This window comes from Plectropomus leopardus, unplaced genomic scaffold, assembly GCF_008729295.1.
Source record: "Plectropomus leopardus isolate mb unplaced genomic scaffold, YSFRI_Pleo_2.0 unplaced_scaffold2317, whole genome shotgun sequence".
Lineage (NCBI taxonomy): Eukaryota > Metazoa > Chordata > Actinopteri > Perciformes > Serranidae > Plectropomus > Plectropomus leopardus.
This window is the reverse complement of record NW_024625125.1, coordinates 1-11,872: the sequence shown is the minus strand read 5'-3', so window position 1 is coordinate 11,872 and position 11,872 is coordinate 1. Positions and strand designations below refer to the sequence as shown.

General features: G+C 38.3%; 1 protein-coding gene across 1 annotated transcript; it reads right to left on the bottom strand.

The window, feature by feature from the left end:
* Nucleotides 1-2,872: 2,872 nt before the first annotated feature.
* On the bottom strand, nt 2,873-11,730 carry LOC121966118 (ras-related protein ORAB-1). The gene is made up of 6 exons (XM_042516224.1): nt 11,545-11,730; nt 9,152-9,224; nt 8,878-8,973; nt 8,688-8,783; nt 6,947-7,078; nt 2,873-4,304 (listed from the first exon to the last, which is right to left on the bottom strand). Exons 1-6 carry the CDS (start codon nt 11,556-11,558, stop codon nt 4,107-4,109), a joined length of 609 nt encoding a protein of 202 aa, XP_042372158.1. The 5' UTR covers nt 11,559-11,730; the 3' UTR covers nt 2,873-4,106.
* Between the last annotated feature and the right edge of the window lie 142 nt (nt 11,731-11,872).

The following is an 11,872-nucleotide window of genomic DNA, read 5'->3' as shown; positions in this document are numbered from 1 at the left end:
CTTTTGGATATTTCTAGGACTTCCGCACATTTATAGGATTTTCGGATGTTTCTAGGAAATTAGGAAATTTCTCAAATTTTAAGATGTTGGATGTTGCAGAAAATTGTTGGGTGGCACCCAGCACCCTGCTGAGGGCCCGATTCGTCCCATAAATTGAGCATCACTGGTATTTACAGTAAACAGATGAAAAAACTTTAGAAATTAGTGCTACCTACAGAGAAAAGGATGCTTTGGCTCAAGAGGTAGAAATCCTACAACTACCAGAATGCACTGTGCCACACCAGACCGATAAATGTTCCTGCTGTTGGGTAACGTAACGCAAACTCAAAAACACATTTCAGAAAACATTTCTCAAACATAGTGTAGTAAAAAGTACAAGATTTACCTCTGAGATGTAGTAATGAAGGAGAAAGCTGCATAAAACAGAAATACTCAAGTACAAGTACCTTCATTTGGTACTTAGATGCAGTACTTAAGTAAATATAGTTAGTTGCTTTCATCACCGTCAGAGGAAAAGTTTTGTACATTTTGTTGTTTTGTTGAGTAATTCAGTCCTAAATGTATTTCCTTCATCATGCAGGGATCATCAGCTCCATATTTAACGTCTCAGCTGTTTACCGTGAGCATGCACACACACTCCAGACTGAATCTGAAGAGTTTGTTGGTTTTGCAGCAGGAAGCTGACGCTGCCCTCAGCTGGTGCGGAGCTGCAACTTCATTTCACACCATCTGGAGAGATTTGGGAAAAAATCTGTCTTGTGACAGGATGCCAGAGCGCCTGCCGACCGTGTACTGATTCCCAATCAAAAATAAATTCATACTGGATTCTTATTATTTTTTGTGCTTGAATATAAATAAGATGCCACTTTAAGTCATCACACACCTGGATGTGACTCTTGGCAAAGCTACGTGAGGACAGATATTTTTCATAAAATACAATTATATTTATATGTTTAAGATCACAGAAATATTTACGTCTGTTGTATATTAGCATTTTCAAGTCTTTTTTAAATCATTTTTTGTGCTTATTTATGGTCATTTTCTAAGTTGCTCATTGACTTCTCCAAATGTTATTTTTTTTTTAAAAAAAGCTCAGATTTTAAATGGTTAAGCCCAAATTCATGTTAGACTGTCTACCATCTTTTCAAAGACACATTAAAATCTTCAAAGTTCCCATCGAGGTTTTTACGGATTTTATGTCGTAGATCAAAATGCAAAAAACTCTTAAGCTTGTTTTAACCTTTTTACGCCTGCGCTGATGTCAGTTTTCTTGTGCTGCATTCAGACACCTTTAACAAACATTTAAATTCGGTTAGTTTCTCTTAAAAACATGGGATAATAAATATAAATAATAATAAAGGTTAATAAATATAAATGCAACTTGGCAAGAAATGTCCTGAAAACTGTAAAATAAATTAGTAAAAGGTGACGAGGACATGATGTTAAAAGTAGTTGGCAGACTGTCAGATAGATGTTAAAAAAGAAAAAGATGTATTTCTTTTTTTCTATATTTAAACTTATGTTACAGAAATATATTTGTTTTATAAAAAAACTTTGACTCATTTTCTTTCTTTTTTTAACATTTATTTCTTTTTCTTTTTTTGCCATTTTCCTTCTTTATTTTTTTTTACTTTGTATTTATATATATATTTATACTTGCTAATTTGGGGGCATTTTTTTCTCATCCTCCTTTCTGTTTTTTACAGAAATCAAGCAAATCTGCTTAGGTTTTAAAGGGTTACGCACAGACCTTATTCAGGCCTCTAACAGAAAAACCCATTGAAAAAACAAACACTGACTTAAAGACAAGGGAACCGGGAGCGCAAAAATGCAAACTCATTTCCTGGTTTTAGGACTCATTCACTGAAGGTGTGAACAGCCCACTGAGACGTTTGTTTACAATAACTACAACCCACAAATAAAAACTGAACTGCAAAATATTGTAGATATTAAGAAACGTAATTTTAACACTTTGAAACTCGAGCTAATTAGTACATTTAAAAAAATATTTATATTGGAAAAAGGAAAGAGCAATTTGGTAAGAAATGTTCCACAAATTTATGTTTTAGGGCAATTTTTTTTTCTTTTGTTGCTGTAGATATGTCTGAATTTTGGTGCTCCACTTTTCATAGAAAATGAACAATGAGTGCATGACGACAGCCTGGTTGAGTACAAAGTATAACTAATACTTATAATTTTTATAATTATGTACATTATTATAATTTGTGGGCACATTTCCTTGGTCATATTTTATTTTTCATTTTTTTAACTATTTCTTCCTTAAAGATTTTTTTCTTTTTTAAACTAATTTTTATGTCATTTTCTTATAGTTTTTATAAATTCCTTGCTAATTTTAGGGTAATTTCTTCTTCTTTCATTGCTGTAAATATGCCACTTTCTTGTTTTTTTATTTTAAATTTTTTATATTTTTTTGTCACCCCCCCAAAATTCTAATTGTTTTTTTGATTTAAAAAATTTTTTTTTTGCTAATTTTAATTTTAAGATAATATTCTTATTATTTTTACTAATTGCATGCAAATTTGGGGGTAATTTTTTTCTGCTGTCGCTCATTGCCTTCTTCCCATGTTTTTGAAAGAAATCAAGCCAGTTTTCTCAGATAAATGAGCTAACCAAGGGTGACGTTTTAATTTGAAAGCCTGAAAATGGTCGTGTATCCACGTTGGAGCTCCGGGAAAATAAAAGCTTCTGTGTCAAACTGAGAAATGTAGGCCAAAGATCATCATTCCTCTCAGCTTATGGTGCGCTGAAAAGCAGAAAAAAACCCGCCTGAAACAAAGGTTGAACTGAGAGCGCACAACAAGTGTGAGCAACGTGTGCAGAAAGAAAAAAAAAACACTCCGAGGACCAGCAGTTATCAAAGATCTCCTTCATTGTTTTAATAGTAGACATTGTGCCACAAAAATGTCATGTCCGCAGCCACAAATCACGTGCCGAGATTACTAATTCCAGCTATTCATCATGTCATTCGCTTCACTTGCTTCTCTACACAATTTTGCAAATCACTTCTTACATTTATGTATAAATATATACAGTTTATAGATTATTCTCGAGCTGGGATGGTGGTTTTCTCCTGTCGTGGTTGTGCTGTGGGTTGGGGACATTAGCAGAGAAAAAAAAAAAAAAAACGCACGGCTGACGTCACGTCTCCCAATGTAGCACATGCTTATTGTATCATGAATACCAGCAGAGCACACACAGAGCCGAATATAGATATATATATACAGGAATGTTTACTGCTATCATACAAAGTGGATTCTTTTCAGTAAGAAGTCACGACGGCGGGCATACGAGGGGAAAACGCCGACAACACGAGAGCACCGAAGGCATAAATGTCACGTAGATCTCCTGCCACAAAGGCACTGGCACATCGTTTTTGGGGGCGACACGGTGAAGTCGGAGCAGGTCACGTTTTTTGTTTTTTTTTTCTTGCGTTTGAGCGGGAAGCCGCTCGCTTTCATGGCTGCACCATGACTGCTCACATGCGACGGAGGGGGGCGGGGGGGAGGAGCATGTGATCTGTTGTGAAACATGCATGATGCTGGTTTTTAAGCATGTGCTTCATTCGAAGTGCTTCTTAGGTCTGAGGAGATTCGGGGGGCGGAGTCATGCTGCTTTGATCCACAGCCAAATACACATCTGAGTGGGTTTTTTTTTTTTTTTTTTTTAGAAAAGTGACTCGTTTAACAAAGGAGGAGCAGGGCAAACAAAACGAAAAAGAAGAAAAGTTGTGTACATGTGTTTTCTTTCATTAGTTAACTTCACACACTGTTAAAAATTGTTTACATTTCGTTTCGTTTTTTTTCCAGTATGAGCGTGTTTTGGTAAAGAAAGACAAAAAAAGAGCCGCCCGGTGTGTTCTGTGGGTTTGGTGGGCTTACCGTCCTATTGCTGACTTTGAAAGGGGGTCGGGGGGGGATCTGGTGTTGTAGCTGCACGCACTCTTACAAACCGGTCCGCTCAGTCTTCCTCCTGTCTTTCCCTCTCTCTCTCTCTCTCTCTCTCGTTCTTTCCCTGTGGAGCATGGTAACATTGAGACTGGTCGTGGGCTCGGGGGTGGATTCAGGTCGTGGCTGTTTTTCGGGGTCTCAGCAGCAGCCTCCGGACGAGGTGTTGACTGGCTTGCTCTGGATCTTGACGTTGGACTTCTCCGAGGAGCCGGCCGTGGCCCCGGGGCCCATCCTCTTCTTGATCTCGGCCGCCATGGTCATGAAGGCTTGCTCCACGTTGGTGGCGCTCTTGGCGCTCGTCTCCAAGAAGGGGATCCCCAAGTTGTCGGCAAATTCCTGGCGAATGAACGGGAAAGATAAGTCGTTATATTCCAACAACAAACGAGCAGCTGAGGAGGATTGTGCGATTACGAAAATGTAATTGTCCGCAGATGTGAAAATATGCCTTCAGTTTCAGAATAAAATACACAAAAAGCATGCTCAAAAAACTGAAAATAAAAACGACAACGATGCCGAACGACAGCAAAACAAAGAATAAAAGTAGGTCCATTCAAGCAAATATAATTAACAATAAATAAATATTTATGAAGAATTAACATAACGTGCAAAAACCCGCAAAGTCTCAGGAGCACCCAGTACCCCAGACACGAGTCCCTGCATCACTTATCACCACGACGGCACATCATGGGACAAAAGATTTCTTGTAAATATTTCTTTTCACTGCGGGTGGTCTGAAACGCCTCCCTGAGCGAGACTGAAAGTTTTGTGGTGAGACTGTTTCTTTAAATACTCAGGATGTTGCCATGTTGCAGTCTGTGCAATCAATGCAAATTAAGCCAATTCCTGTAAAATCTGCAATGCAACTTCCCAACAAATGTGCCAATTATAACTGGTAAAATGTTATTTCATTGTGAGCTGCAGGACTCCTGTGGACGGGGAGCAGAGAGACAACAGCCATTAACCCTTTGGAACCTGGGCAAAATGGCTTGATTTCTTTCAAAAACAAAAAAATGAGCAATGAAAGAAAAAAAAAACCAAAAAAATGAGCAAAAAATAGCAAGAAAATTAACTGAAAACAAACTAAAAAAAAAGGTAAAAATGACATAAAAAAATAAGTAAATGAAAGATTTAAAATGATCATAATTTATATGAAAAAAATATAATTTTGTAACATCAATTTAAATCTGGAATTAAGATACATTTAGTGTTGCAGTCTGTGCAATTAATGCAAATGAAGCCAACTCCTGTAAAATCTGCAATGCAACTTCCCAACAAATCTGACTATTTAAACTGGTAAAATGTTATTTCATTGTGAGCTGCATGCAGCGTATTTATCATGAGATTTAGGGCCGCGCTGAAGTCCCCCCTTCATACCCCCCCACACTTTCACACAGAACAGCCTCGGCGTCATGTCGCTCCCGAGTGTGATTTTAGACTTCATCCCGCGATCAAACGAGGCCTGACAGGCGTGACGTTCACTGCCTCTAACGTGACATAAAACACATGCATCTGCAGCGCTTTCTAAACAATAACAAAAGCAAAACATGTCAATCACAATCACTGACCATCTCTGGCGGCTGATTTCGTCCTCTGCTCGGAGGGTAAGGAGCTCCCAAACTTCATTGTTGTCAGTTTTTGGACAGTTACGGTGGCTGTTCTTCTTCTCTAAAATTAGCTGCTATGATAAAAGCTGTTTTTTAAATTTTAAATCTAAACATCCGTGCCGCCCGTGGTCACATTTATCGGCTTTTCGTTTAACACAGACGTCGTTACGGGCTGTTACTACAGAGGCGTCCACTCTGTCCGCACTTCCTGTGATCAGACTTTAACGAGTGATATTCCCGCCTTGAACAGGCAGCGTAAATGTGTTTCATTAGTTACCAGCTGGCCGCCAGAGTTTCACATGTATGATTTTGGACTGTCACCCACCAGCAGGGATGGGGGTCGTTCATTTTTATTGATATGATATCATTGTAGAGGCTCTATAACGATCTGAGTCCTTATCGATACCACTGTCGATACTTTTCTATTATTTGGTGGAAAGACGAGGCCACAAAACGTTTTTAACAGAAATGCTTCTACTGTCACCTTCAGTCGTGGTTTTAGTTGATTAGATAATAAATAATTGTATTTTAATTGAAATATTTACTTTGAAAATCTTGGCATCAGTAGTTTTAATGATCGGCCGTTAAACAGGTTGCAGTTTAATCTCTACTGTCCATTTTATAATGTTGGCAAAAGAAATTTCTCGCCAAAAACTAAAATTAACTTTCCCGATGTTACATTTGAACATTTCATGATAATGTTTTATTTATGTTTGCCTAACAATCATTTTACTGAGCCGACCTTGAACACATCATAATGAAACCTCATTTATTTAGCTAACTAACTCTTTTCCTGCTGATTTTAACTAAAATTTCAACATTGGATTATTATTTTATCTGACGGGACGCGCTACAGAGTTTGGGTGAGCTTCACTGCCGCTGTGAGAGGATGATGATGATGAAGACTGCGCCGTTGTCGTTAGTTAAAAAAAGGGGTTTTTTTTTACACTGAAGACAGTCAGAGGTTCTACATTTAGGTTTAATTTGATGTAAAATCGATGTACGCGGTCAGATGTGACGTTACGCTACAGGACCCGCAGAACCGATAAGCTCAAACATTATTAATTTTCTGCAGACGCAGACCAGTGAAATACTTATTTAACAACTTGTATTCGAGTCATAAACTGCTAAATCTCCCCCCACTGACCTGCAGCTGGACACTCAGTTAGTTTCCTCTCTGATATCTCAGAGCAAAAACTGAGCTCATCACATTTTCAAGGCTGCGACGGTGAGACCAGAGAGGAAAACACAGCCTGCTGCTCAGTCAGCGTCTCGTTATCCCTCCAGCTTCAGATATTTGGACCAAGAGTCAGAAACAAACCTGAGAAGACTAATCGCTTGTTCTGTGTGTGTGTTAGCATGTCGTCCACTCACCTTGGCTGTGGTGTAATCCACAACTTTCTTCGTTGTGAGGTCACACTTGTTGCCTACTAGCAGCTTGTTGACGTTCTCGCTGGCGTAGCGGTCGATCTCCTGTAGCCACTGTTTGACATTATTGAAGGACTCCTGTGGACGGGGAGCAGAGAGACAGCTGCCATTAACCCTTTGGAACCTGGGCAAAATGGCTTGATTTCTTTCAAAAACATAGGAAGATACAAAACAAATGAGCAATGAAAGAAAAAAAAAATTAACCAAAAAATAAGCAAAAAAAATAGCAAGAAAATTACCTGAAAACAAAAAAGTTAAAAATGACATAAAAAATAAGTAAATGAAAGATTTAAAATGATCATAATTTATGTTAAAAAAATTTGTAGCATCAGTTTAAATCTGGAATTAAGATACATATACTTTTTCACTGGCTTTTTTGAAATGGTTACATTTTGTAATCTTTTGCAATTTGTGGAACATTTTTCCCATGTTTTTGAAAAAAATCTCAACAAATGAAGAATAAACGTTTGCAGAATGCGTCAACAGTCCCCGTAAATGACCTTCACAGACGGCGGCAGCTGTCATTAGGGTTGGGCCGGTGTGAAAATCGTCAAACCGGTTTGATATTAAGCTAAAGACTGGTCTGGACCGGTTTACCGAATTTTATCAGGTGTCCCACATGACTCAGCAGTCAATCGTCAGTGGAACAAAATGACACCATGCCTAAACAGAAAAGGAGTGTCTCAGTATCACGTAGCATTGAGACACACCGGAGCTCTCCATCCACACTGAATCCATTAAATGTGCACCTCTGTCAATTCATGTAAACAAACCACGTAGCTGTCAGCTGTGCACTCGAGATCAGAGCAGAGACGTAAACACTAAAAATATTGGTGGAATGCCGGCTTTCTAACCTTGTGTGTTTGTAAAGATTACTTTTTAAAGTAGAAAACGCACGTTTTATATTGTGATATTTTTAGTAGAAATTTCGAACAGTGTCACCAACACAAAGTAATGTTAGCCTATCTTATTTTTAGCGACAGTCATTTACCTCCGCAGAAACTTTCAGCTTCTTGGCGATCTCCCTCCAGCCAGCTGACTCTGTATTTAGGTTTTTGTAGTGAAAATAGTAGGTTTTGTATTAATAATTCCTCATTTCGGCGCTTTCAAAGCGAGCGGCAGATATAAATAGAAACACAGGTGATGAAGTTTAGCTCATAACGGCACCTGTAGCCAGTAAGGACAGCTATGTTTCCTTTTTTTATGTGTGTCTGTAAGAGGCAGAGAGATGTAGAAGAGAGCGAGAAAATCGAAATTCTGGCGGCTTATTGAAAGGATGTGACAATTTATACTCAGTGTTCACGATATAGTCATTTTATATATCACACATGAAACAAGCCACAATACATTGAGTATATTCAATATATTGCCCACCCCTAGACTGTAGTGGGCAAGTGAGGCAACAAAACAGTTCACTTTTTGTCACTGAAAAGTCAAAGTCAAAATTTAGATCTGATTAGGATTGGGAAATACCCGGCTTGTGTTGGCAAGTTTTTTTCATGATTTTTATAAAAAATAAAATAAAACAAAAGATGTTACCATTGTCTAATAATAATAATAAATAATACTTGCCATGTCTGAGCATATTAAGACCTCTGAAAAACTGATTTAATGATGCTTTAAGACCTTTTATGGACCTGCAGAAACCCTGGAAAACAAAGGTTATTCATCCTGGAGGAGCACTGACCTGATCCGTCACATCATAAACTACTATAATGCCGTGAGCTCCTCTGTAGTAACTGGACGTGATGGTGCGGAACCGTTCCTGACCAGCCGTGTCCCACTGAGGAAGCAAAACAGAGCTCGTCAGTCCAAACACAATCAGAGTTTATCACTACTTATCTATTTACAGCCCCATTACGTGACGCTCTCCTTACAATCTGAAGTTTTATGGTCTTTCCGTCCAACTCGATGGTCCTGATCTTGAAGTCCACACCGATGGTACTAATGTAGCTCTCTGTGTACGTGTCATCCTAGGACAAAAAACACACACACACACACACACACACACACACACACACACACACACACACACACACGTGGGTCTGGGTGGCAGTTGTGATACCTGAAGGGTTATCAACAATCACAGAGCTGACAGAGAAAAAACATAAATGCTTGTTATGTAACAGAAGCTGAAAAACGGACACTTACTGCAAACCGGAGGAGGAGACAAGACTTTCCGACACCAGAATCACCGATCAGGAGCAGTTTGAATAAATAGTCACTGTGAGGAGAAAAAAGGGAAATCAAATTACTCAAAATTATTAACAAAACTCCTGCAAGGCTCTAAATCACACAGTGTTAGCAATGTTAGACTCATAACATTTTTAACAAATGCTCTAATTAGTAAATTAATGTTCTGTCTTATTGAAATTATAATATATTTTTGTAATCTGACATTTTGCAGTTGTTATGAAAATTTGTTATTAAATGTATGGTTTTGAGTAATTTCTATTATATGTATAAAGGGAAAAAACTGCACTTAGAAACTGTCTTAACACCCAGCATGTATTACACAACGGTTATGAAATTTTGGTATAATCGAGGTATCAACGTTAAACTAATTCTAATACCCAGGTAAAGATATTAATAAGTAATAATACTTTGTTATATTATACCAATGATTTTGACCGCGGATGTCTTTTGTTTTGTGCAATATTGCAACAGAATTTGTCATTTTTGTCTTTATGAGATTTATACCTGGTTTCCAGCACAGCAGTGATAGTCAACTTGCAACCCCAGGGCCAAATCTGGCCCCTGATAGGATGCAGGGTGGCCCTCAACCATTTTTGAATTCCCAATAAAAATAAAGTGATTCACACTAGGAATTGTTTTTGTATGTTTAGTATACATACAGTGCCAGAGTGAATAAAACAGCATCAAAATAGAAGTTGATCGAAAAAGAAGTGAGTGGAGGATCCCCCACACCCTCGACAGAGGTCCTAGCTAAGAGTCTAATGTCCTAAAATCCTTGAAACGTCCTAAAGTCAAAGAAACATGCTTAAATCCTTGAAATGTCCTGAAATCTGAGACACATCCTAAAATCCAAGAAACATCATATAATCCACAAAGTTCCTCTGTTCCTGGAAACATGCCAAAATCCTAGAAATGTGCTAAAACCCTAAAAGTCCTGGAATTGCCCTAAAATCTGAAAAAAGTCCTTAAATCAAGAAATGTCCTACAATCTGAGAAACCTGCTTAAATTCTTGACACATCTAAAATCCCAGAAATGTGCTAAAATCCAAGAATTGTCCTAAAATCTTAAAAATGTTCTTAAGTCCTAGAAACATCCTACAATATAATAAAAGTCTAGAAATCATACAAACACCCTAAATTCCAAGAAATGTCCTACAATCCTGAGAAACATCCTAAAAACCTGTAAGTGCACTAGATCCAAGAAATGTCCTAAAATCTTACAAATGTTTTTAAGTCCTAGAAATGTCCTAAAATCCGATAAATGTCCAGAAATCATACAAACATCCTAAATTCCAAGAAATGGCCTAAAATCCTGAGAAACATCCTAAAATCCTAGAAATGTGCTAAAATCCAAGAATTGTCCTACAATCTTAAAAATGGTCTTAAGTCCTAGACACGTCCTAAAATCTGATAAATGTCCAGAAATCATACAAACGTCCTAAATTCCAAGAAATATCCTAAAGTCCTGAGAAACATCCTGAAATCCTAAAAATGTTCTCCAACAGTTCTAGACACGTCCTTAAATCTGATAAATGTAAAAAACAAACAAACAAAAAAAAAACACTAGAAACATCCTAAAAAATTTTAAGTGTTGTGACTGGCCCCTGGTCATTTTGAAAAAGTGGCCCCCGACCAACGCAAGTTGAGTATCCCTGCTTCATGGTCTATCACAACTCCCAAAAATGTATTTCGATAACTTCTTTAAACATTGTGTATTACAGTAATCTGTGCCGGATTAGAGATTTGTCGGTATATTTCGCATTTGCAGCGCTGTGGTGAAGTAACACTGGCATTACCTAACTAACTCCACATCATCAGGACGCAATTCAGCAACTTCCTGTTCGCTGTGGATAAATTACACTGAAATTACCGATGCACTGACACCAGATCAGTTAAGATATACCGATTATCTCAAACTGACATGACTGTGATCGATCAAACTGTCACCGTGTGTCTGATAACTGCATCAATAACAAAATCTCCAATGGTGTCCCGGTAACGTAACCGTTCAGTTAGCCTCCTTAGCTGCTAATGCTACTTCCATTTAAGTTGCCGTAAAGTGCGCTAACAAACATCGCTGACCGGCTACGAACAATTAACCGGTTTAAAAAGCGTCTTGTTGGTTAGAAAATGTTGACAGAGGTGAGTTTTGCGCTTAATTTTAACGCTGTCATTTGTCGGCGCGTACACCCCACCGCAGCCCTTTAGCTCGTTAGCTTAGCGGCGGAGACAAAGCAGCTGACGTTCATTTTGTACACAGCGGAGCTAACGTTAGCTTAGCTTCCCGGCTAAGCTGACAGCTCAGCCGGACCTGTCACAATCATCGACATTTCAGCAGTCACACTTACTATTCGGGATTCATCGTCGACTACGAGTTAGAAACTGTTGTTACTGTGAACGCAGCGGGCTTTCGTCGCAGATTAACCTTAAAACCGTACTGAAGAACAGACACCGTTTCTTCTTTTCGTTTTTTTTTTTAAATCAAGAACTGGCTAAACTGGTTGTCGCAGCCAGAACAGCATAATCGAATCAAATATGGCTGTCAGCAATACCTACCCGGAAATACCAGAGCCTGGGAATCATGGGTAGTGTAGTCATGTGGCAATGGGCGTTCACACGGCAGTTAGGTATGAGTTTTCAAATGTTTAATTTTAAGTAATTACATTATTGTATAAA